At 53.1% G+C, this 27,041-nt stretch overlaps 1 protein-coding gene across 2 annotated transcripts in view; it reads right to left on the bottom strand.

Moving 5' to 3' along the window:
- Positions 1 to 27,041, bottom strand: part of RAB6B (RAB6B, member RAS oncogene family) — a 58,586-nt gene that overhangs the window by 21,475 nt on the left and 10,070 nt on the right. The window contains exons 1-2 of one of the 2 annotated variants that reach the window (XM_008512914.2): positions 9,632 to 9,860; positions 9,215 to 9,273 (exon numbers count right to left, since the gene is read on the bottom strand). In XM_008512914.2, the coding sequence (XP_008511136.1) occupies positions 9,215 to 9,244 (30 nt within the window). In that variant the 5' untranslated portion in view covers positions 9,245 to 9,273; positions 9,632 to 9,860. Of the gene's footprint in view, positions 1 to 9,214; positions 9,274 to 9,631; positions 9,861 to 27,041 lie in introns of those variants that run through there. The other variant, XM_070576089.1, reaches the window with a different exon arrangement.

Raw genomic sequence — 27,041 nt, forward strand, 5'->3', positions numbered from 1 at the left:
CTTGATTGCTCTTTTATTTCCTGTGGTCTGAAACATCAACCAAACAAGATGGAGCATCCAACTTTAAATAAGGGATTAAATTTCATCAAAATTAGTCAATTCCTTCAAAAGCCACACAGATGCCCCTGGATGTGTGGCCTGAAGCTCTCTGAGAGGTCTCCTGAAGGGTCACAAATGGACCCAAGTGTGCAAGCCCTCTCCTTAACAATTAGGGCCAAGGATGCTCCAGGTGGTGGTCTTTTGAGAGTGTCTAGGAGCTATCTAAGCGTAACCTACAATGTGAACTAGGAAACATTATTAAAATCTAGGGCAGAGAATTGCATTCCTGGGTCCATTTAACTCATGAAAGGTAGCAGGTGCTACTGGTGGATTCACTCAATGCCCACTGGCAACCTCTTACTCCCTTGTTTGCCTAGAGACTGTAAAAGTGAAATTCTGCTTTCCCAGCCTCCCTAGAGGCTAAAGGTGATCATGTGACCCACTTCTGGCCAATAAGACATAAGCTGCAGTCTGCTAGACGGGTAGAGGACTGTAGGAAAGCTCTTGCTTTTTTTCTGCCTTGAAGGCAGAGGTGATGTCTGGAGCAGCAACAGCCAGCCTGCACGACGATGAGAACCCACACAGCAAGAAGGCAGGACAGAATGACTGCAAGAGCCTGGGGCCTGCCCGATGGCATCACTGCACAGCTGTGCCACCTCAAGTCCCACCACAACTTCTTGAACCTGGGAAACGAAAGCCCCTCTTTGTTTAAGCCACTGTTAGTCAGCTTTCTGTACTAGAAGGTGACCACATTCCTAATTTGTATACGCTTGACAAAAGAAAGGGAGAGAAGGGCAGAGGAGAGGAGGGAGGGAAAAAGAAGATGTCAGAGCATGGGCAAGCCTACCCTCAGACCAGAACCAGGGAAATGTCCAAAGGGAGCACGTGGATGGCTGGCGGTGCCCGGAGGGGTCCCTGAGGGCATGGTCATCTTGCCAAGCTGACAAGCATTCAGGGGGATTTCACTATATAAGACTGTTGCCTCTCATTTTGACCATAGAACCAACGTTTGCAAAAGATGGAACTCCATTATATTAGTATAATAAAATCATCATGTTGCCCAAATTGACCAAGGACTGGAGTCTAAGGTTCTGCCAGAAGCCTGGGGTCCAGTGTCACCTGGCAGAATGCAAAGCACTGCACAAGTGCACACGCAGGGATGGCTGGGAGGCCCTTGACTTCCCACAAGGACGCGCTGTTAGCCTGACTTCCTCATTATCACCTTGGTTTGTCGTAGAGTTGTTGCTGTTGTCTTGTTTTGCTTTTTCTCTACAGTGTACAGTAATGCACATTCGTATCGACAGTGTTTTTGGTCTGTAATTTTCCATCATCTAGACTTTAAGACTTATATGAGCTATGGTTTAAATACAAATGAACCACATTTCTACTGCTGAAGTTTGAGGCCACTGGTCTAGGTGACATAGGGGTTAAATCCCATCCAAATAATTTCCAAGTTAAAAAGAATGCAATCCTAAGAAACCAGGACGGTGGCCCAGAGTCTCACCTAAGTGACAGACCTGGGATTTGAACACAGGCCTCTGCAGGCAGCATTGTTCTGCAGGAGAGAAAAAGAGCGGAGCTGTAAAAGGACATGCTGAATCCTCCGTGGTGTGTGACCTCACTCTGACCACCTCTACTAGGGGCCAAAGATCCAGTCCCTGTCTCCCCCAGGTGCTGGGTGGTTAGCTGAACACCACATGGGGACACAAGGCACCTTGGATTCTACGGAGAAAGGCCCCTCCTTCTGGTCCTCCACCTCCTCTCTACACTCTGACCCAGAAAATTCCTCCGCCCTAGGGCTTCAGGAATCCAGATTCTGCCCCACCTCTCCCGGGCCCGTCCACACAGCCGTTTTCAAATGTCTTCCCTTGGCTGTCCCATCATTACTTCCCACCCCACTTTTCATTTTTCTTTGTGTTGATGGCACTGATATTCTTCCAGGGTGTCTGGACAGAAACCCAGGGCCCACTCAGGCCTCTCCCTCTTCTGCACCCCACAGACCACTCTGTTCGCTCACTCCTTCCACTGTCCACATGCCTCTCTCCTTGGCCGAGGCCCCTCGCTCATCTCCCACACAGCCCTGCACGACTGCTCAGTGACACCCCTCCTCCCCCTGCCCTGCCCTTGCACACAGAGCTGCATCCAAGGCTGTGTACGCGCCACCTGCCACCCCTGCCCGGGCCCACCCCTCCACACCTGTCTCCCACAAACTCTGGTGACTGTGATCTCATCAGGCCCACCTGAGGAACCCTCAATAGCTCTCCATTTCCTGCCCATGAGCCCAAGCCCCTTAGCTTCCAGGGCCTTCCACAGTCCCAACCATCTAGGCCCATCGTCTCCACTAGGCACAGACTGGGGCTCATGGTACTTTCAGGGGCCCACAAAAATGTTTCTTAACTTTTTAAATTTTAACTTCTTTTAAATCAAAAGAAAAATGAATATAACAATAATGAATAAATAACAAGGAATCCAGCCTGAATTATATTCATTGTTATAACAACACAGTTGTAAAATAAAATTTTTAATGTACGTATTATATATATATTTTTTTTAATGAAGGAAGGAGCAAGGTGCCATGAAGCAAAAGTGCCTAAGACATGAAAGTCAAAATGCAGCCAATAATCCACCCACAGGCCTCACTCCTACCCTCCACTCGAACAGAGAGAGCCCCCTCCACCACGCGTGCACAGCACTGGATCGTGACACCTTGGGCTGCCACAAATGCTTCTCCGTCAGCACACTGTCATTCCTCTCTCCAACACAGCTGCATCACTTCCGCCCTATCCTTTCCCACTCAGCTCCCCGCCCTCTCCTCCAGAAAGCCTTCTTCACCCACTAGAACAGCCACCCATCCCTGCCTTCTCTGAAGCTCCACATGCCCAGGGACCACTCCATTAGCATAAGGTTCTCCTCCCACTCTTCAAGAGCATCAAGAGTTGCTGCAGAATGGGAGGATATGCAGGAAGGCAGGCGGATGACAGCAGTGTTCGTGATGATGTGCACTGCTGGACCACACTCCAGGCCGCCGAGTGAGGCCCCATCCCCTCCTCTTTACCAGCACACCCACCCAGGATCTGGCTCCTTGCAGATCTGCAGCCTGGCTGCCTCTCAAAGTTGAGTGCCCAGCACAGCAAGATGCGCACATACATGCCCCGGCTGATGGACTGGCAACAGTGAGATGGATGCCCCACCCCTATGCCCTGGGGCTAAGGGCCCAGCCGCCTCCCCTGGTGCCCGCACAGCATGCGATTTGGCTGATCTGAGTCTCCTGCCTCTGCCTCTTCCTGATCAAGTGCTCCATGCTGTGGCCACAAAAGCCATCTCCCCCAGACCCTATTCACTGAACTGTCACCTCTGATCAGACTGTGCCTCTTCATCAAGGTGAAGCCTGGGGCTCCTCCCCTTGTCCATCAGAGGGAATGACAACCACCTGGTTGTCTCTGCGCTGCTGTGAGCTCTGTGGGGGCTTTACTCGTCTCCCTCCAGTGACCCACAGACAAAAAGGGGTTCAGTACCATCAGCACCTTACCCCTAAAGTCCCCACCCCTTTCCTGTCCCCTGGCCCTGGTGGGGGAGGGGACCAGAGACCAGCGTCCATGAGAGTGTGGGTGTGTTCAAAAAGAAAATTCTGGCTTGATCCATCCCCAGGTCCGTTTTCCTCATTCAGCCCCACTTCAGACCCACCAGCAAAGGCGGCATGGGGACATTCAAGGTGTGGGGCTTGGCTGCTCAAGCCGGGCAACCCCCAGACCACCTGGCTGAGTGTGGCTGGACAAGTGTTAGCAGAACTTGCTGCCCCAGAAAGAGAGACCTCAGAGCACCAAACTCTAGCCCGGACAAAGCAGAGCTCACCAGGATCCCTCACAAATGCCCCCCACTGAGCGCCTGGGATGGGCTGCTGTGTGGCCCAGCCAGAGCTCGGCTCCTCTGACAGGCTAATTCTGTACTGCAGGGGTGGATCGTCCGGGTGGGGGCAAGTGCTGGTTTGGGGGCTGCGGAGCGGCCCGATGGGCAGCTGCAAAGGGTCACTGACCAGGCCGAAGTAAACCTATTTGCTTTATCAAAACAACTTACAAATGTTACACAAAGAAACATCTGATCATTTGGAAAAGCCTTGTGAGAACAGAGACCTGCTGCCAAGCTATGCTCCCGGGAAACGGCTTCCCTGGGTCAGATGCTGGGCCGGCAGCTTGCGAAGGGCCGGGGGCCTGGAGTCTGTGCTGGGAGGTGAGGGGGGGCCAGACCATGCTGAGGCCCAGGCCAGAGAGTCTGGTCCCCAGTGGGACCAACTGGGAGGTGCAAGGACCCCATAGAGGGTTGAAGAGTGTCCCCCCAAAATTATATCCACCTGGAACCCCAGAACGTGACCTCATTTGGAAAAAAGGTCTCTGTGGATGTAATCAGTTAAGGGTCTTAAGATGAAAAATCATCCTAGATTTAGGGTGGGCCCCTAAATCCAATGACTGGCGTCCTTACAAGAAGAGGAAGAGGGACACAGAGAGCAGGAAGTCATGTAAAGATGGAGGCAGAGATTAGAGCTATGTAGCCCCAGGCCAAGGAACGCCTGGAGCCACCAGAAGCTCAAGTGGCAAGGAAGGATTCTTTCCTACAGCCTTCGGAGGGGGCATGGCTCTCTTGCATCTTGATTCTAGACTTCTGGACTCCAGAATTGTGAGGGAATGAATTTCTGCTGTCTTAAGCCACTGGGTTTGCGGTAACTTGTTATGGTGGCCCCAGGAAACTAAGAGATTCAGGAGGTGAGAGGGGAAAGCCTCAGGGCGGAGCAGGCAGCTGGCTGAGGGGTGAGAGCTCCTCAAGCAACCCCTGGGTCTGTGAGGGTGCAGTGGACACGGCCATCCTGTTCCCTTCCCCAAGGCTCCGTGGGACCTAGGGCAGGCCCCAGCACAGGCAAAGCCTCACGGTCCTCCAGAAACGGGCCTCCACTCTGGGAGCGGGCGGGTGAACTCGGGCAGGGAGGGCCTCTCCTAGTTAGGCTGGTTTCCTAACTTGTGCTGTGGTGGGAGGTCCAGGGACGGCTGGCGGCTCCAGCCTTGGCTATAAGTTCACCTCAGTCACCTCTGAGATTTTAAAAATGCTCATGCCTCAGCCAGCCTGTGAATCTCCCAGCCGCCCCCCAGCAGGTAGTGCTAAGGTGCAGCCAGGACAGAGAACCCGGGAGGGACCCATGGGAAACCCCAGAAGAGTGTTGCTTCGAATCCTCCCCTCTCCTCCCCCTACAGCCACCTGCCGAGGCCTGAAACCTCCCATTCTGGCTCCAGTGCAGGTTTCAAACCGGTGGCCCGAGGCCCAGGCCTGCAGGTGTGTTTCATCTGGTCTTTGGGAGGAGAGACGGGGGCGGGGGCGGGGGCAGGCCCACCCAGAGGGTCACGTCTTATCACAGCGCAGGCACCAGAAGGTGTCTTCCACAATAAATGTTGAAAGGAAGTACTTAGTCGGGATTTTATCCAAGAGAGTCACTGCAGACGTGAATCTCACTCACCAGGCTGTTTGTGAGTCTTGATTTTTCACTTCCTCAAGTGAGTGGATTTAGATGCAGTGATGGGCGGGGCAGTGAGAGGCTGGGGAACAGATGTGTCAAGAGGAGGACAAGGTGCGCATGTGCAGGAGTGCTAGGCAGGAGGTGACAGAAGACCTGCTTTCCTGAGGCCCGCAGGCCGACAAGGTGGCATCTCCTCGGGACCTGCCAGGCAGACAGGACCCCCTGAGAGGTCTAGCAGGGGAACCCAGCTCTGCATGCCCCGGTCCTCACAGGGCATCAGGCCAGCCCCTGGAGCCTCAGGCATGTTCAGCCCCAGGCCGAGGGGGGACTCACTGACTGCCACCCAGGATGGGGCTGAACCCCCTCCGCCCTCCGTGCCCTGGCTGAGGGCGGGGCCAGGTTCTGTGGCCAGGTCGTTTTTTCCTGTCTCTCCAGACACAGAGTGCAGCCCTTGACAGACATCTGCTGTCAGAACAAGTGAACGAGGAGGGGGGCCGGGACAGAGCAGGAGGCACCCAGAAAGGACGGGAGGGAGGGAGGGTGACTCCATCTTGGGAAATGACTGGGCATCTCTGCTAATCGAGGTGGGGGCTCCGCTGGGCCGTACTGGCTGATGGACAGGACAGGACGTTTGTGGGAGGTGGTGGGGAGTGGTTACTGTGGTGGGGGACGACTAGGAACATCCCCCAGAGCCCATGGGGATGTTGTCTACTTCCCAAATGTCCCTGCCACCATGTTAAGAAAGACAAAAACAAATCACATTTCCCCCTCTCCATCTCCAGAGAATTCATTAAAATGAGCCTGTGTGTGCACAGAATTGGACCCCGGCCTCCCAGCCTAATTACCACTAAAGGGTATTGAGAAAGAAATTCGACCCGCTGCAATAAAAAAAAATGTGAGGAAAGCCTGCAGTGGGGAGGGCACGTGCTTCCCTCTGGGCAAGGACATCTCCAGGACATGCGGCCTCTGTGGCCCCTCCATCTGGAGCGGTCTAAAACCAGGGCAGATGGCGCCTCTCCAAGCCACTGTGGTATCAACAGGACTGGACACCAGCTACGGACGGTCCCTGTGCTGGGCCCCCGAAGGCCATAGTGGATCCAAGAGTCCTGGCCTCAGCCACGCCCAGAGCCCATGCGGGAGCCAGGGCACACGGAAGTTCCTATAGAGCAGGGAGGCCAAATGAGCCCTGAGGACCCGAGGACGCTGTGCTGGGGAGAGGGGGCCCCCGGGGGGCATGGAGCACAGGGAGGGCCCCACCCGCACAGCAAACATGTACTCTGAGCCTTGATGAGTCAGAAGAATTTTTCACAGCAGAGAAGAGGAGAGGGAAGGCAGAGGTGACACCATGAGCTAAGGCACCGAGGTGTGATGGTGTCACTGTATGGGCAAGCAGGAGGCCCAGTGCACCATGGGATGCAGGACAAGCAGTGGGCAACGGAGATGACACCAGAGATGGAGGTGGGCTGAGATTTTGAGGGCCTCAAACAACGCAGGGAGGAGCTGAGGCTTTGATCCACATCAACGAGGGCCCCTGCAAAGGCCCTGAGGCCACTCTGCTGCCCATTACTATCAAGAACACCAACCAGCCAAGAGTCTCACTGTTTTCAATGGGACATCAACAAGAGGCATTATAAATAACTTTATACTAAAAAAACACTAATAAAATATCTGAGATTATACACACATAGACACACACATACACACACATAAATGAATACCAAGTCAGACTTCAGAACCAGCCAGTCAGAGCTGTAATCTAGAATGCAGTAGAACTCCCCTATCAGAGGAGAGGCCTCAGGCAAGCCCGCAGTGGTACCAAGCCCAGGCCCAGAGCGGACATGACGAAGACAGAGCGTGGCCGAGACATTCCAAAGCCCACGCCCAGGGCTGTGCACATCACCCGGGGCCCCTCTCCCAGGGCCTCATGTTCTCACCCTGAGTCAGTTCACACCGAGTCCACTAGTTACCTGGTATTTCAGACGACAGCAGAGGAAAAGCAGGGAGGCAGAGAGGAGGGCCGTATTTGAGGCAGAGAAGATGATGGGTCCAGAGGCAGACAGACAGACTAAAGAGCAGACACAGCACCGTACTCTGCAGTCAGCTGTGCTCTGCATCCTCTGTGAGTCCAGGAAGGCGAGGGACCTCTCAGCACAGCAGTCCCCAGTGTGTTCTATAAATTATACGTCCTTGGAGGACTCGATGACAAAAGGATTCCATGATCAAATACATCTGGGAGATTGTGCACACCACATCCCTCTTTCAGCAAATCAAAACCGCACGCTGCTGTAGTAAAGGCTCTGAGAAGTCCTGCAGCAGAGAGGTTGACTCACTTTTGTCACCACTGTTCCCTGAATCCACACAAGCACTAACCTTCCTGCCAGGCTTTCTTCTCAAGTAACACCTACTAACATCTCTCTGGAACCAGTATCGCATAGAACCCACTGGCTTAGAAAAACGCATGATTGTTTGTCTCTATCTTAAGGAAGAAAACAGTATCTTTTTTCTTAAAAATAGTTGAAAGATAAAATTTGGTGCCTTTTGTGAAAAGCTACAGTTGCAGGGAAAATTCACTTCGTTGGCAAAATCCCCCCACTCACCAGTGGGGCCAGGACAGTGAATGTTACTGACCCCCAGGAGCTCAGCCTTGGGGCCACCTGGAGCCACCGAGGTCATTCTGTCCGGCCTCCTGCCCACGCAGAGCACTGCAAGCCCATCACACCAGTCTCCCCAGGGAGGAAGTGCCTCGGCAACTGTGAGTGTGTGTTTGTGTGTGTGGGTCCAGTGTTCACATGTGCATGTGTGTATGAAGGTCCAGTGTATGTGCGTGTGTGCGCACGCACATGAAGGTCTGGGGTACGTATGTGTCCACATGTGAAAGTCATGTGTATGTGAAAGTCTCATGTTCATGTGCCTACGTGTGAAGGTCCAGGTTGTGTGTGTGCATGTAAAGATCTGGGGGGGTTGCGTATACACGTGTGTGAAGGTCTGGCAAACGGAACCAGGCTTGAGGAGCAAGTCCTCCCCTGCTCTAACTTCCCCTCCCTCATTCCGCATCTCGCCTGCCTCCTCCACATGACAACCCCCCAAGTAACCAAACACGGGAATGTCTGCACCTGCCCGTGGGGAGCAAGAGAACACATGGAACCTGTCCTCTCTCTATTTTAGAATTTCTCCCTGGGAAACGTTTCCTTTACTGAGGCGTGTATTTCAGAAGGGCTCAGGGATGAGGCCGGCCCCGTGGCCAAATGGCTAAGTTCGCGCACTCCGCTTTGGTAGCCCAGGGTTTCGCGGGTTCGGACCCTGGGCGCGGACACGGCACCACTTGTCAGGCCATGCTGAGGCGCATCCACATGCCACAACTAGAAGGACCCACAACTAAAATATACAAGTACGTGCTGGGGGGACTTGGGGAGAAAAAGCAGGAAAAAAAAAGAAGATTGGCAACAGTTGTTAGCCCAGGTGCCAATCTTTAAAAAAAAAAACAAAAGAAGGGCTCAGGGTCTTTGCTGGGCTGGGGCCCGTGCACAGGCAGGAAGCTCCTCTAAGGCAAGACGGACGCCCTTGGATGCAGGGCCCCCTCTTTCCTCCCAGCATGAGCAAGCCTGCAGAGAGGCTGGTGTGGTCCCCAGGTGGTGTCCCGTCTGCAGGCAGGTGCGGGGTGGGCGAGGACCTCACCTGGTATGTGTTGTCGAAGCTGTCATACATGAACCGCGTGATCAGAGACGTCTTCCCAACTGCAAAACAAGAAGAGAGGGTCAGCTACGGGCCTGAGCAGGCTCCTCTGAGCACACCTCATGCGAAGGAGACAGACAGCGAAACAGAAGGCCAGAGCTGCAGCAACAGAAGTGGGAGGCCGACCCGGACAGGGACCCGAGGCGAGGCGGCCGAGTCTACAGAGTGGGCTGCAGTGGGGTTCCTGCCAGGCACCAAGGAGGAGGCCTGCCCTGTGAACTCTCACCACCCAGAGCCAGGTCCTCCATGGCCCACAAGAGCCTGACTGAAGCAAGGGCCACAAGGAAAGACTCAGAGCAAGTGGGTGTAAGAGAAATGATCCTCTCACATGGCCCCTGTTCACTGGAAACACAGCCTTACCCTTGATCACAGGCTGCGACGAGGCAGGCCCTTCACTGCCTGTCCATTCAGCCTGGGCCCTGGGGGGAGGCTGGCTTCCCAAGGCCCCCGGGGGCAGGGGAAGTAAATGGGTCACTCCCCAGTGTCTCTCACGGCAGGACTATTTCTTGTAGTGTCTGCCTGACCTGTCCAGCTCCTCGCAGGATGTTTAGCATCCCTGGTAAATGCCAGCAGGATCTCCAATCACTGTGACAAGCCCGGACTTGCCCCACATTTGCAAATGCCTTCGAAGGGCGGTAACACACCCAATCGAGAACCACCCATATGGCTGAGAAGCCAAGGTCTCCTGGGAGTCCCACAAATGCTGCTAATTTCCCAAACTGCAGGGTTTGGCTTCTGACCTACCCTGTGCAGGTCCCCTGGGGCCTGGCAGTGGCAGAAACGCCTACTGCAGCATTTCTGACCATCTGGGAGGGGAGGAAAGGTGATGGCTGATGAGGAAACATCTGTTAGGTCAGGCCCAGCATGGGGTGCTTCTCTACACTGTCTCACGAGTCTCTGCCATGGCCCCGGGAGCGAGGGCAGGACCGGCCCAGCTGAGCTTGGCTCAGAGCGCCTTGTGCTCCAGGCTGCCCAAGACAGACAACCTTGGCTGGGAAAGCAAAAGAGCCAGTGCTGAGAGTTCTCCATCCTGTTGCTGCCCGGTTCTCAGACAGGGCGTCCACAGGCTGGGCCCGGCTGGTGGCTGGTCAGTCCTGGATGGAGCAGGCAATCCAACTGGGCTCCTCTGGGACAGGTGCATTTCCAGGTGCGAAGGTTTAATAGTGCACCACATCAGAGACAAGAATGAGCATCGCCAACAGTCGACATTTGAAAGGGATAGGCAATCATCTTCTAGCCAGAGGAATATCCGACAGACTGTGTTTGGGGCATATTTAGACGGTCCCATCTTTGACCCAGAATTGGTCAGGTGGATTCAAATCCTAGCCGGGGCACTGTTTAGCTGTGTCATTTCGAGGTGGTCACAGCCGCTCTGGACCTCAGTTCCTCATTTTAAAATGGGTATAACAGCACCGAATACTTCAAAGGGCAGTAGCACAAATTAAATAAGATAGTAAAAGTGCCAGGCACAGAGGAAATGCTTAAAACGGGAAGGAGGTAGCAGGTCAGTAAGAGCTGAGGCTGTTTCCAGAATATCAGATAAAAAAAATACCACCACCACTGTTGCATTGACCTGGTCCGTCATTCTCTTCATCTGGCTGTTCCTGACCTGTGTCCTTTATAATAAACTGCAATCCTAAGTAGCGTGCTTCCCTGAGTTCTGTGGTTCTTCTGGTGAATTATGGGACCCGAGGGCCATGAGAGCCCCTCAGATTTGTAGCCAGTTGGTCAGAAGGGCAGCGTCCTTGGGGACCCCCACCTGTGGCTGGCATCTGAAGTGGGGGGCAGTCATGCTGGAGATTGTGCCCTTAAGCCTGGGGAGTCTGACACCAACTCTGGGTGGTAGGGCCAGGCCTGAATTACAGCACAGCAGCTCATGTCAGCACAGCCACATTTCCATTCTGAACACCTCGGGGGTGAGCAGCAACGAACCGAAGATCTCCTCTAATTTTACCTGGAAACCGCCCTGTGAGCTCCCGAGAGGCATTTAGTCTATGATGCCTTTCCAAACGCTTTAAACCTCCCCTTAAATTTCACATGAGGGTGAGCAGTGGGGGCTTCCCACACAGAAAGGCCGGGCTGCAAACTGCTAAGGGGACCACAGAGTGAAAAGGGGAACAACCCAGAGCCAGCAAGAGGCAGACAGAATGGAAGGGAACACAGCATCCTCCTTTTCCAAGAGACAGTGGAAAGTTACCACGTCCTGAGGAAGAGAAGGACTGGAGGGCCCACTGGTAATTCCCGAGGCAGTGACAGACCGCATCTTACACCAGGCAGGGGAAGAGCATTAGGGAGCAGTGTGGGGAGAAGGCAGGAAGACGCCAGTTTCCTTCCCTCAACTGGTTCTTCCCTGGGGCAGCTGAGCCAGCGGGGAGGAGAGACAGCAGAATTGCAAAAAGCCACTAAAGGAACAGGAGGTTGGTGGAGTAGCTGAGAACACAGAAATCCCTGCAAGTGCCAAGTCGCCCCTTCTAGAGACACCAGCCACGGGCAGTGGATTAGTACTGGCCCGTGGGGTAATGGCTAGGCAGAAGGAGAAAACCTCAAGAAAACAAGTTGCTTCTTGGGACTGTGCAGAAGAAACTTTGAGGGACGGGATCCTGGCCAGTGACAATATTTCTGAATATTCCCACAATAACCCTAATAGGCAACAGGTGAACCTTGTATTTATGGAGCATGCTCCAGGCACAGACTTACAGGACAGCAGTGAACATAAGAGATGGGACACCTGCCCGCGGGAAGCCATAGGAATTCTGTGCTTGCAGCAACACTGTACCAAGCCCTCAGCACCAGCCTGTTTAGTCCTCAACTCTGCAGCGGGTACTCATGTCACCCCATTTTCTACAAGGGGAAATGAGTCGACAGCTACTTGCCCAGGCCCAGAGCCGAGCAGGGCCAGGATGAGGTGGGTGGCCCAACCAGGAACTGAGATCCTATCCTCGACCCTCCTGGGCATTTCTGGGTCACATTGGCTGTCAGGAGTCTGCCAGGTCATTACTGCCACCACCGTGGAAGTCACGGAAGTCCAGCAGAGCCCCGCCAAGCCAAGACACCTTTTCCTTGGGACCGGCTAGAGGCAGGGGCTTCTTCCCACTTGAGCAGGGCTTGACCTAACCCGGAAGGTCAAGAACCAGGAACTGAGGTGCCCTCTGGGGCACAAGGAGGGCTCAGAAATCAAGGGTGGGTGGTCTTGAACTCCTGGGGCCCAGCACTCCACCTGAGGCCTGGACTGAACGACGGGCTCATCAGCGACCTGCTGCAAAAGCAAACGACTGCTTGTTCTTCCTCCAGGCCCGCTCCTCTTCTTTCTCAGAGCAGAAGCCCTCCTCTTCCTTGCCTCAGAGCTTCCCAAGGCCACCCAACCCCTTCTAGGGCTGCCAGGACAATGGCCCAGCCTCTGTCTGAACTAGTCAGCGTGGCCTCCCTGCTGAGACCCGTCCAGATGCTCGTCCTTCCCCGTGGGGCACACCTGCACTCCTCACTGCAGGTAACGGGGCTGCGGGGGTCCCATCTCAGCCCCAGCTTGAGCAAGTCTGACCGCGGGGCCTCTGCTCTGACCCTTGGCCCGAGGGGGCTGACCAGCTGCAGAGTGCCAACAGGAACTTCAGGAAAGGCGTCCTCCACACTTTGTCTCCAGGGGGCTTCCTAGGCCCCCGAGCAGAGCTCACTAACAGGAGCCCCTCACCTGCAGCTGTCCCCACTCTGCCTCGGCATCACATAAAGGAGATGAGCAGGTGAAGGGGCTGCCCTGGGCCAAGCCCCTCTCCCCCACAAACGGCGGCAGCCTCTCCCTCACCCCAGCCTCCACAACAGCGCTGGGTGGAAGGTACTGGAATCCGGAAACAGAGAGTGTGCACAGCCCATCTACCTGGCCACCCGCTAGTGTCACTCTGAAGGGTGGCAGGACAGCCGGAGCCATCATGGGACTGGGCACTACCACTGGGCTATAGCCAAGGGGATGTCCGAGAGGGGCAGCAGGGGTGGGTGGGTGGGAGGGGCCCTCCACCTCCCCTTGAGTTCCCCCCCACCCGGTCCGCCCCCCCCCCCTCCCCCCGCAGCCTCTGAGAGAGCTGCCTCCCACACAGCTCTGTTCTCAAGGTCACACGTTCCATATCCCTCTTACAACAGCTCTCGAACACACTGCAGCAAAGCGGAGCTTTCTCTGAGGGCAAAGAGTCAGCTCCACCGGCAGGATTTTATTAAAAATAAGCAGGCAAATCATTATTGAACCCGTTTTTCTCTCTGCTCATGGCTCAGCAATATTCTTGTAATTTTCCAGCAGTTTAGTCCCACACGATTAAGCAGGGATTTGCATTTTCCCTCTTTCAACCAAATGAGGGTGAGAAAACTCATTCCTGAGCGTCTACCAGGAGCCTCTAGAAAGAAGGAGGCTCTTACTGGGCTTCTCCCAGGGCCAGACAAGAAATGTGGGGCTTTACTGAAGTAGGTTCCCTCACAGATCCTCCCCACGACCCGATGAGTGAGTTATTCTCCCTAAGGTCACACAGAGCTGGTATGCGGTGGGGCTGGTGTATAACCTGGATGGGACGCCCAAGTCCACGCGCAGTCCTGGTTTATGGAAAGGTCAGACCAGCAGCAAAGCAGATCACAAAGGCAGGGGCCAGGGGGCGGGGCAGTCAGGGGGGCAGTGGGGGGGGGGGGCGGGGCATTGGAAGGTCCGGGTGGAAGGGGTAGGGCAGTTGCCAAGCAGTGAGAGGGGAGGGTGGGTGACAAGGGGTATTCTAGGTGGAGGCAACAGTGTAAGAGAATGAGCACAGACACTGAGGCAGAGATAAAAGCTCCTGAGAAGGGTCAGGAGATTATAGGCTGGGTGGGGGGTGGGATCAGAAGCCTGTCCAGGAGCCATGGGGGACATACACTTAGGAGCCCCTACATCTGATCTTTGTCTCCAGAAAAATGGGGCCAGATCAGGTGTATGAGGAGAAGAGTGAGTGACAAACATCGGTCAAGAAGCTCCCTGTGGCCGGTGGATTGATTTAAACTAGAACTTATCTCAAGAGCCAGCTGTGGAGGGAGGAAGGGGTCAGGCACAGCTGGGGGTGCAGGGGCCACATGAAGAGCTGGGATTCTCTCCCGAGGGTGCAGGAGCCTCAGAAGGGCCTTCAACAGAGAGGTGGTGGGAACAGGAGGGGCAGTTCATAATTTCCATGATGGCTCGCCACGTTCCCCATCTCACCTGCTCTTGTCACAATGTCCCCCTGATCCTCCATCTAGGGGGGAGTCTGGGTGGGCCCGTGACTGTGGAGAAATGGCAGTGTGACTCCAAGGCTAGGTCAGAAAAGGCAGCACAGCCTCCGTCTGTCCCTCACACTCTGCAGGCTGGAGCATCATTCAACCCAGCCCAACGCAGCCTCCATGAGGCGGGACCACATGGAGACACGGACATGGCAAGAAAAGGAGGCCATCAGCCCCCAGCCTGGGAGCCATCAGCTGACACCGAGTGGAACAGAGACAAGCCTTCCCTGCCAGGACCTGCCCAAACTGTAGATTCCTCAGCAAAGTAAATATTCTCATTGTCTTGAGCCACTCCGTCTTGGGGTGGTTTGTTACACAGCATTCAGTAATCAAGGCAACAGACCTACGCTTCAGGAAGAAAACTTCTACTTCTACGGGGGAGGATGTCCTACAGGGGCAGATGGGGGCAGGAGTCCAGGGAGAGATGGCAGATCTCAGTTAAAGCCAAGGCCATGGGGCTGGGGAGAAATAGGGAGCAGAAGAGGGTGACAGGACCCAGTCCCTGGTCAGACTCAGAGGAGAGCCCAGGACGCATCCCGGTCACCTGCCTTTGTGACTAGATGATGGGCCCTTCCTGGATCCCAAGCAAACGGGACGAGGAGCAAACACCAAGTAACCACCCCGGATTCAGGTCACCTGTAAACACTTCAAAACTGTCAGACTAAAGGACAAATACCAGCACAATATTCAGAAAAAAAATCACTATATAATTATTAATAACAATCATTCAATCTCGTGAGCTGAGGATCTAAGCTTATTTTCCATTATTGACATCACCGTGGAACAGTCATTTCTTACTCGAGTGTGAGCTGCTGGCCCAGGGGTCTTGCAAATCCGTGGGCTGTCCAGAGGAGCTCAGTCCCATGCATCCTAGAAATTCCACAGTGCAGAGTGCACTGAATGCTGGCCCTTCACAACCAGCTATCAGCACCCAGCTGGACCTCACCCACGGGGGTCACTCACTCCACCAACCTCCCACGGGCCCCAGGCCCCATCTCAGTGCAGGTCTCAGGGAGATTTTTGTGCATTCGGGTGGTTTGTAGGTAGCTGAGCGGACGTGAGGCCTCTCTACCCACTCAGCAGACACCCCCTGGGGACTGACTCTGTGCAGGCCGGTGCTGGGCAGCGTTCACAAGGAGAAAGCAGGAGCACCTCTGCCCTCCAGCAGCTCAGCAGGCGGTGGAGCTGGACTGACGTGCAAATACAGAAGATGTGAGGCCACCTGGGAGGGGGCTACGGAGAGGCCAACAAGAAGGCAAGGCCACTCTCTGCTGCGGAACTGCAGTGGCCTCCTGAAGGAGGCGACATCTGGGCTGGGTCTTGATTGGTGGAGACGGGGCCTCAGGAAGAACAGTGTTCCCAGGGGAGGGACCGCACGGAGCCAGTGATGCGAGGCTGAGGTGTCTCTGCATACAACCGTCAGCTATGCACATTTCTTCATGGCTGCCACATGAAGCCAAATCCTCCTAGGGGTGTCTACAAGGGCTCCTGGGCTTGGCTTGTCTCCAGGCCACAGGCTGAGAGCTGAGTGGGCTGTGAGCCCCCAGACTCCTGCTCTGACACTGTCTCCCTCCAGGAAGGACCCCTCTCCGCCCTGTCATCTCCATGCGGAGTGTAGGTGTGGAAGGAGATTGCCATGAGGGGCAGAAACGGGGCAGAACACAAGAAATTAGCTGGAGACTTCGTGGAGGGTCTGCTAAGACCTGGCAGAGTACGTACCACCCATGGGGTAGTCCCCTCACCCAGCCAAACCAGAACCTTGGCCCCAAATCTGCTCTCGGCCACATGTCCACCCACACCAGCTCTGGGGTACTGCTGGACAGACAGTGGGGTCCCGCTTGGTCTTCCTCAGGGACACAGAGCTGGGCCCAGAATGGGAGGCAGGAAAGACCTAGCGGAACTCACTGCCATTTCTAGGCTGCCCTGGCCAGCTGCTCACCTCTTAGATACCTGAGCATTCAAGAGAGCAGTTCCCATGCCAGGGAAAGGGTCTGTATCCTTGGCCCATAGCCCCCCATCAGCCAGGCCCAAGTCAGACTGTCCGCAGCTATCAGAAGGTAGCCCTTGGGGCTGAAAAGGCAAGCCTGCTTCCCCAAGGCTCAGGTCAGCAATCCATTCCCAGGAGGGCCCGGCTGACTCAGATATCCCATCAGCTCAGTTTCCAGAACACAGATGGGAAATGCTGTGTGTGTGCTGGAAGGGCCTGCCTGCCGAGGGCTCAGTCCTTGCCCTGCAGCTGGGAGGGGGGCCAGGCCACCCTGGTCCAGTATGCTTGCTCAGGAGAGGCCTGGGGAGAGGCCTCCACCACTCCCTTGCACCCCCCTGTCCACAAAGTACCCTCTTACTGGCCTGACCATGGGGGGCACAGCGCCCCAGCCCCGTGGGGCTAGGGGAACAGGTGCAGACACCAGCTACTTCTGTCTGATCCTTATTTCCTTTTGTTCTGTTTCCACAAAACAGAAAATCTAGCCCCATCCTTCCTGCAAAGTGGACACGCCTGGGGGGCTGGGGCCAGGCTCCTTGCTCCACATCCCACCCTGTGCTCAGAAAGGCAGCTCCAGCCCAGGGCTTTGCCAGCTTCTACCTGAGCCCTGTGGGGCCAGCTGGCTCACCGTAGGCTAAATGAGGAAACACGTGAAAAATCCCATTTCAAACCATCCCCCCAAAGACTCAGGCGGTAATTAAGAAATATGCAAAACTCTTCATTGGACACTTTAATTAAGTGTGTTAATTCCCTCTGCCAAAGGATGCTCAGCCACCTGAGCCTCACTGAGGGACCCAGGGAAGACAGAACAGAGGAAAGAGCAGGGGAGAAAGGAGCCAGAGGAGGGGTCAGCAGGACAGTGTGGGGGGGGGGGGCGGTGCTGGGCTGGCCCAGGCCCTTTCTCCTGCTCCTGCTGGGAGCCTGACCCATCCCTGACCCTCCTACTTCCTCATTGTCCTCCATCCGCCCCATCGCCTCTGTCCAAGCCCAGTGACGTCAGGAAAGCCTGCCCTGGGTCAGGGGCTGTGGGGTGTCATCCACTCCCTTGCCCCTGCACCAACATACATCTCAGTTCTGCCACTCACTGGCTAAGAGGTCATTATTCCAGTGAGGTCGGCCTAGATGGTCTTTAAGGCCTGCTTCCACTTTGAGGCTAGTGACAAATGCTTACCAAGCCTGAAACATGGCTGGATGAAAGTACCAAGAGAGCGGCACCTTTCCTGCTGTGGGTGGAGTCCCTCTGACCCTTGGGTCTCAATAACCCTCAAACACTTCATCCCAGCCCCACTCGCACCCCCACCTGGCCTGGAGCCTGAGAGCCCAAAAAGGGGCTGTGCTCTGGCTGTCTGCTCTGGCAGGAGGGCCAAGAGGCACTGAGGCCAGGGAGGGTGCACTGGCATGGAGGGAGAGGCTGTGCTGTCTGGCATGTGACTGCAGGGTACAAGGAGTGCTTGCATGTATTTGATAGCCTGGGTTAGCCCCCTCTTTTTTTCCCAAAAAGGATTACTGGTGATTTTTGAAAATATAAGTGTTTAAAACAATATGAGGATATAGTAGCCACCTATCAATAATAATACTGAATAGCCTCCCAAACCCTTTGACTATTCCTACTATGTTTGGGGAGGGCCAAAGCCATCCTCCCCACAACAGGAGCCTCTCTTGCAGCTATGTTCTAGGAACATGAGCTAGGCTTCTCCTGTCGGATGCTCACATGAGACTCCATGTTCACATGAGAAATGACCAACATGGATCTAGTGAGGTGTGTGATCCCCCGGGCTCTGCATACAGAAGCAGCCATCATATAGGTTTCAGCATCAGCTCTTGTGAGTACTCAGCACAGGAACTATGTCTCCCCTGGACCAGTTCTGCTGTGACTCAGGCTGCTGCTCCAGGCCTCACTCTCTGACCCTCCCAGAGACTCTGAACTCCCCAATTATTGCTCTGATACATTCACTGTCTGCTCAAATCAGCTGGATAGCAAGAGTACATTTCTCTTGTTTGCAACTAAGAATTCTGAGAGATGTATAAGGCAAAGGATAAGTAAGCTAAAAAGAGAAAGCTGGAGCAAAAAGTTCATTTACAGAAATACGTCATATAACATCTTACCCAGTCATTGAAGCCACACTAAGAAATAGCCTGAGCTCCCTGGCAGTCAAAGCAAAAAAACAAAAAAAGGAAACATGACCAACTAAAAGAATCACAGTATTCATGAGATAAAACCAAACTAGTTGCTAATACTGAGCTTTTATAAGAGTTGGATAGTAGAAAGTTCTTGAAAAGAGTCTAGAGTGCAGAAATTGTGTGGCCAGTTAAAGGGAAAATGTACATGTTTATATCATCAACTGGATGAACATCGGTGATGAAAATCAGACATGCTGACCAGACCAGATAACACCCCCTGCCCAAGTCAATTGTCCATAGCAAGGGTCCAGACCAGTGTCCCTATAAATAAATGACTAAATAAAAAACCAAGGGCCCCAAAGTTCAGCTTCTGGTCAAGATGGAGTAACAGGGACCAGATGTATCCTCTCACATGAAACAACCAAAAGACAGGCAAAATACATGAAACAATGATTTTCAAGACACTGTACATCATGCAGTGAAGGACTGTAAACTCTGAGAGACATGAAACAAATGAGGTGAGCCATGCACCTGCTCCCAAATTGTTGCCCTGAGAAAATTTCAGGCCACAGCACAGGGAGCAGGGAGCCAGGTAGAACCCGGTGGACTCCCTGAGTTGAGGAGATAGAGTCAAGAGTCCAGAGAAAACAAGGCAGCTAGAGTTCACAAGACAGAGTACCCGAGAGGAGGGAGATGCAGAGAGAGAACACCAGAGGTCTACACAGGAGCTCCCTCAAGTCTTCAGTGAGGATTGATCAGCAAAAGTGTAAGGAAACTCCTTGAGACTTGGGAAAGAACTACCCAAGTGGATTAACGGAAACAGTGCCTGGCATCCACACAGGCCTGGGGAATGGTGCCTGTTCCTACAAGGCAGAGTGGGAAGCCTCATCATTCACCAGACAGTGGGAAGAGAACTCAGACGGGCTGAGCCCCAGTGGTGGGTAATAATTAACCCCAGACTGAGCACCACTCCAGTCCCAGCTAGCAAATCTCAAAAATATTTATAAGAATACAAAAATATCCCAAACACAACATGGCAAAATTCACAATGTCTAGCATCCAATAAAAAATTACCAGGCATTCAAAGAAGCAATAAAATAGATCCCTAATAGGGAGAAAAAAAAATCAAAACTAACCCAAAACTCACATAGATGTTACAATTAGCAGACAATGACACTGAAAAACAGCTATTATAATTGCATTTCATAAGTCCCAAAAGTTAAATAGAGATGTGAAAGACATTTAAAAAGACACAAATCAAACTTCTAGAGGTGAACACAATGCATGAGATGAAAAATACACTGGATGGAATTAACAATAGATTAATCTCAGATTAACTGCAGAATAAAAGATCAATGAACCTGAAGACATAGTGATATCTAAAATGAAAGACAGAGAAGAAAAGAATAAAAATAAATGATTGGAACCCCAGTGAGCTGTGGGATAACGTCAAGTGGACTAACATACGTGTAACTGGAGTCCTCAAAGGGTTGCGGGGTCAGTGGTGACAGAAAAAAAATCTGAAGAAATAATTACTGAAAATATTCCAAATTTGAGGAAAACTATAAACCCCACAGATCTGAAAGTTCAATGAACCCTAAGCAAAGAAAACAAGAGAAACCACACCAAGGCACTGCATAACCAAATTGCAGAGAATCTGTGATAAAGAGAAAATCATCAAAGAAGCCAGGGGGAAAAGGCACTTTATATACAGAGAAGTAAAGATGAAGACAGCAATTTCTCTTCAGAAACAACGCAAGCAAGTAGACAATGAGTACTATTTGTAAAGTACTGAAAGAAAAAGCCTATTAACCTGGAATTCTATAACTTTCAGATATATACTATTGAATATCTTTCTAAAACAAAGGGGAAATAAAGACTTTTTCAAACCCTCAAAAGCTAACAGAATTCCTCACCAGCAGAGCCTCACAATGAGAAATGTTAAAGGAAATCCTCCAGGAAAAAGTGCAATGACACAGATGGAAATGTGGGTCTACACAAAGGAACAACGACCATGGGACTGGTCACTGCACTGGTAAATATGTAGGATTTTTTTCGTATTATTTAAATCTCTTTAAAAGATAACTGTTTAAACAAAAAAGAACAACAATATATTGGATCACAGATCTAAGAAAACATAGAAGAAAAATCTTTACCTTGTCAGAAACCAAGCAAACCAGAAGACAATGACGTGACATCTTTGAAGTACTAAAAGAAAAATATTATCAACACAGAATTTTATAGCCAGCAAAAATCTCTCAAAAATGCAGATGAAATAAAGCAATCGAATGCTGAGATGATTTATTGCCAGCAGATCTACCACTCAAGAAAGGAAGTTCTTTGGGCAGAAGGAGAAGAAGATTTGCATCTCACACTTATATCACCCACCGTCAGCACATGCATTGTGAAGTCTGACAGACCTGGGGCTTAATCCTGGCTCTGCTACTTATTTGCTGTGTGATCTTGGGTTAGTTACTATCCTCTCTGAAGCTCAGCTCCCTCACATGTACAATGCGGGCAGAAATGCCTACCTCACAGAAGTCTTATGAATTCTATAAGAGCAGTAAAAAGTTAACATTCTGGGAGAAAAGCATATGGGAAGTCTTTGTACTATTCTTGCAACTTTTCTAAAGGCCTAAAATTATGTCAAAATAAAAAGTTCAACGAAAAAAAGAAATAGCAATTTTTTAAATTATGCACACAAGTGCACATATCTATGTCTCTCAGATTCCTGGCACATTCAGGAAATGGCTTGTCCTGATCAATTAAACATTCTGGTCAACATGAAATTTTCCTAAGGAACTAGACTATAACCGTACTTGGCATCCACTTAGTCTTCCCAGAAAACCAGGACCTAGCTGGGCACTGGGGAACTGCTGTGAGCCCTTCTGACCACGGGCCAGAAGACAGAGCAGGCCTAGAGACATCAGCTCAGTGGGCAGAGCCCATGTGTAACCACCACAGGTGCACATGCACTGAGATGCATGCAAACACACACAGACATACACACCCACACACACATACACACACGCGCTCAATCCAGCAGGGCTCCAAAGCCCTGATGTGTGAGAACTCTCTAGTCCTCCTGGTGCCTTAGCTGTGAAACTGAGAACCTTGTCCAGGACAACTGCCTGCGATCTAACCACACAGCCCGTGTGGGCTGCAGAGTTCCTCCCAAACATAGTCGGTCCACCTACTGTCTGGACCCTCCCTGTCTCACTTAGTCATCTCAAACACTCTTGTCAGCTTCAAAAAGGGGTAGAGTCTCCCCTCCAGGTCCCAATAGCAGCATCAGCACCAGATAGTTTTAAGTGTTAACCATCTTCCACCCTCAGCTCAGGAGACCCCACCCACAGCACACACAATTGCCCTCTGGCATGGCTTCCCTCGATAGCCAGACCCGAGTGGGCAGAATGTACTCTATTTCACTTGGTTTGGGGCTCAGCCCCACTCCAGCCAGACTCTACACAGGCCAATCACATCTACGTGTCTGGGTAGCTGCATGGGTGCTGTGAAGCATTCATTCATAGTGAGGATAAGTATGTTTGGAAGAAGGAAGCACATGCTGAATTCCTACCAGCAGCTGATCTTCTGACAAGGCTGGTGTTAATGCAATTTGGTAGTTTATTTAACTGATAGGAACTCTTGGCCCATCTACAGCATGGAGTCTGGCAAAGTAATATACGTGCTCATGTTTATCCTTTCTTCTCAAGGCAAACTGCTGGTGGTGCTGATGTTAAAAGCCTTACTAACAGAGAGAGAAGAGAGGAGCAGTGAGCGGGCAGAGAGAGTGTTGGGAGGCACGGCTTGTGTTCCCGGGTTATCAGCCGAGGGCCTTGTGAAAACAGACTCACAGCCCCCATCCATGGGGGCACAGCTATGGCCGGGCCATGAGACCAAGCTCGCTCAGGCAGATTGCAAGCTAATGTAGGCAGGGCATCTTCCCAGATGCCCACCCCACCGAGGAGAACCCCTGGGCTAGACAGCCCTGGGTACTGACTCGGAGGTCTCTGTGAGCATCGGGAGCTGTTCTCGGCACTTCACTGGCCTCGCTTCTCTTCCTGTCCTTGTGTACACCCTCACACAGCCTGCTCGCTGCTGTTGACCTTGCTGCTTTGACAAGGAGGAAATGGGCACAATCCCAGCCACACCCCCCAGAGCCAGCTGGTGAGGGAAGAGTGGACGTGCAGACCTCCCCACTCAGTCAACAGAAAGAAGCTTCCTCTGGCCCTCGGGAGGAACTCAAGGTCACCTGCTCAGGATTCACTTGGGGAGTAGGGAGGGCCTTCCAGGTACGGTTTAGAGATGAAGATTGTTGTTTCTGGGGTAGAAAAGGCACTCTAGATCTCCAGGACCCTGCACCTGGGAGTGGGCATAGGACCACCTGGCAAGCAGGGAGGAGCGCTGGGTGTCCAGTCCTTGTGGACCAGGGACAACCGCTGGTCGGGCATCAGTGTGGCCAGGGGGCCAGGCCAGGGAGAGGAAGCAAAGAGAACGGGGTCAATACCCAGGTCTTCCCCCTGGACTTGGAAGCCTGAGAACCAGGACAGGGAGATGGCAGCTGGGCTTACCCTGTCCCCCTCCCACAAGCTCTGCGTCCCTAAGAAGCCCTCTTGAAAGCTGGACCAGAGATGGTGTGAGCCATCAAGGACTCCAGGATTAATCTTGTCCAAGCCCCTGACTGAGCTGAGGAGATGTGAGGTCAGAGAAGAGGGGCCACTTGCCCAGGGTCACACAACACCCAGGTCATGACCAGACAACATTTCTCCGAGTGCACAGTGGAGAGCTCCAGCTCAAAGGTTTCTCTGAGCCTGTAAGGCTTACCGAAGTACGGTCGGGACAGGAAGACGCTGCTTCCTGAAGCCCCAGGGGAAACACGCAACATGGGAGGTACCAAGGAGCAGCAGAAAGTAAACTGCACTAAGGCGCAGAAGCCTGGCTTCTAGCAGGATCAGAGACGAGAGTGGCCACAAAATACCAAGTCACAGCTAAAGAGTGCCTGATCCAGCTCTGCACATGACCGGAAAAATTGGAGGCCCAAGAAGCAGAGGGTTTGCTCAAGGCCACCTGAAGAGAGAGCAGTAGCACAGCAAGAACCAAGGGCCGGCCCTCAGGAGCTGCCCTCATGCCTGCTTTGGGTGGCCCCAGCCAGCGGCTTAACGGGGTCAGGTCACAGCCCCTCCTGGCCGCTCCAACTCTTGTCTGCAAAATGAGGGCATCTCTAAGGCGTCTCCTCCCTTGAAAATCTTCACCACATCTGTATTAGTTATCTGTTGCTATGTAACAAGCCCCACAAACTTAGTGGCTTAAAACAACATATACTGATTATCTTCTCAGAATTTCCCTGGGGCAGGAGTCTAGGCACTGTGTATCAGCGTCTCTCAAGGCTGCAATCATGGTATCAGCTGGGCTACAGTACTTTCTGGAGTTCAAGGTCTTCTTTCAAGCTCCTGTGGTTGTGGACAGAATTTGGTTCCTTGTGGCTGGAGGACTGAGGTGCCCATTCTCTTGGGGGCTGCTGGCCATGGGCTGTTCTTATTTCCTAGAGGCCACCCACAGTTCCTTGCCACATGACCCCCTCCCAAGCCCTCTCACAACATGGCAGCTTGCTTTCTCCAGGCCAGCAAGAGGAGTCTTCTAAAGAAAAACTCATGGGAGTGACATCTCATCACCACTCCCATATTCTATTGGCTAGAAGCAAGTCTCAGGTTCCATCTGTACTCCAAGGGAGGGGACAATGCAAGGGTATGATTCATTCAGGGTCACCTTAGGTCACATCTCCCACACCATCTCACACCCACAGGTTCCTAAGAGATGCCCCTGCTACTCTTCACTCCACCTCCGCCTCCTTCCTATGGTGCGGAAGTGGCTGGTCACCTGCAACAGAACCTCATAGGTCTCTCTGCTTTAAGACTGAAGCTACCACCAGGCAGTTGCACACCACCCTGTCCAGCTCCCCAACATCACAGCCAGCCCTCCCCCAAGCTGAGATGTATGACGAGCCGACACTGCTGTCCAGACCAGAACTTGGGCTTAGAGTGGCCCTCTTGCTACATGATGGAGGCAGGAGAGGAGCTGGCTGCTTCTGGCCCAACATCTGGGGATCTGCCCTCTTCTGATGTAGGTGGGAGAGAATTAGGGTGGGTGGACTAGCTGGGAACCTTTCAGGTCTGCATTTCACATTCTAATCTGGGCAGCAGACTGCAGTGTTTTGCCTGGGTGTGGGGAGGGAAGGGGGAACGTAACTAATTAGAATCAGGGGTAAATTTCCACATCCTGGTGCTACAAGTAGGATCTGTTAATATCCTAAAAATAAGTGGCTAATTTGGGAGTGGATTTTTCTCCCTAAAAAGAAGTCCTTCTTAGAGATGCTCTTTACCCAGAGAAGAGCAGAACTAAACAAAGATCTCCTGACCCCAAGGGTCGACCCTACTCACAGCCCCCGGCTGGGAACTGTAGGTCTGGGTGGGGCAGAGCCAGTCGGCCTTGAGAAGGGAGAGACAAAGCCCAGCCTGCTCATCGAAGCCTGGTGTTGGCAACACTGAGGCAGGGGGCTGATGACTGTCCTCCCTCAACCCTCAGGACAGAGGAAGAGCCCTTCTCCCCGCTCCTCCTGCTCTGCTGGCTACAGGTCATCAGCCCTCACTTACGGCAGCAGCCCCGCTCCTCACCTTGTCCTCTACACAAATACGGAATTGGTTCCATCACTCCTGTGCCCCAGGATGCATCAATGCCTCCATGGGAACCTTCAGCCTTTAACGCTATTTGGTCAGAACCTCTGGATGGACAGCGCCACTGCCTAGAGCTGTAACCCATCCTGGCTTTTCTGAGGCCCCAGGGCGTGGCCAACAGGCCGTGCATCTGCAGCACACCTAGGTCTGTCTGTGTCCAGTGGGAGGGCCTCCCCACTCCATCTCAATACTTCCGGCTCTCTCTTCCGCTCTGCTCTTTTCTCCTAGCTATCTCCTTTCACTGGACGGGGAAATAGACAAGAAACATTTGTTCTAAATGCTTCAATTTACTCTCTGTGTGCTGCTTACTCTCTGCTCATCAACAGGGTCAGAACAGAATATTTTCTCTACCTTCCAGAATTAGCACACCACCCCCAGAGGGACTGGTCTCTGGTGTGGGGGCCTCAGTCGCAGATCTCCAGTCCTGAACCAGGGATGGGTCTCTTGGTCCTGCCTCTGCCCCAGGAGTGGTGGGGCGGCAGGAGGGACCAGAATGGGTTTTAACATGTCAAAGCTCAACTGAGCTGCTTGTGGCCAGCTTCCAGGCCAGTTTTCCTCTGGGCCAGCAAAGGGGACAGGTCTCCTTACACACCCTGACCTCACAGACAATTAATGTGGGACTGTGACTGAAATGGGCTATGATCACTGATGACAGATAATTAGGAGATTTTCCACCCACTACCCATACCAGCAAAGGAATATCAGGTGGTGCTCAGTAACCTCCATAGGCACTGTCTGGGCAGAAGACAGGAGGGGCCGGGAGCAGAGGGCACCAGGGCCTTGCAGGGTAGGGTTTCAGGTCTTGAGAACAGACCACGGGGTAGCCCATGGGCAGGGGACTTCACCAGCTGATCTAACGGGCTGCCCTCTCTGGGCCAGGGCTGGGTTCAGAATGGCAGCCCCCTGCCTCCACTCCAGCTCTTGCCCTTTGCTTCTTGTCAGCCAGCTTAAGAGTGGGTTTCTGTCTCGAAGGCAGGGAAGAGGGCTCTCCGCTACACAACACTGCCTTCCCTCCAGTCTTCAGGGACCCCTGAGCTTGCTGCGGAGCTGGAAGACAGCAGAGAAGAGGAAGGGAATTCACGCGAGAAATCAGAGGAAGCATGTCAAGTGTCTGCTGGACGAAGAGCCCAGCAAGAGAGGGAATGACAGGAGGCTGCACAGGAGGGCAGAAGGAGCTCATAGACCCAACGGCCAGAGGGGGCTGGGGAAGCTTGCACACCCAATGACCACAGGGCAGAGGGAGCTCACAGACCTAGTGACCAGAGGGCTGGGGAGCTCACACACCCAACGGTCAGAGGGAGCTGGGGAAGCTTGCACACCCAATGACCACAGGGCTGAGGGAGCTCACAGACCTAGTGACCAGAGGGCTGGGGAGCTCACACACCCAACGGTCAGAGGGAGCTGGGGAAGCTTGCACACCCAATGACCACAGGGCTGAGGGAGCTCACACACTCAACGGCCACAGGGGGCTGGGGAAGACTGCACATCCAACGACTATAGGGCAGAGAGAGCTCACAGACCTAGTGACCACAGGGCTGGGGAGCTCAGACACCTAGTAACTAGCTTCTCACCAGTGGTACACCCTGCCCTGAGCAGGAGGCAGAGAGGAAGAGTCTAGAAGGCTGCCAGCAGTCCTGGAGCATCCTCTTGGCAGGACAGAAGCGGTCAGGGGACCCAG

This window comes from Equus przewalskii, chromosome 15, assembly GCF_037783145.1.
Source record: "Equus przewalskii isolate Varuska chromosome 15, EquPr2, whole genome shotgun sequence".
In the NCBI taxonomy this organism is placed as follows: Eukaryota; Metazoa; Chordata; class Mammalia; order Perissodactyla; family Equidae; genus Equus; species Equus przewalskii.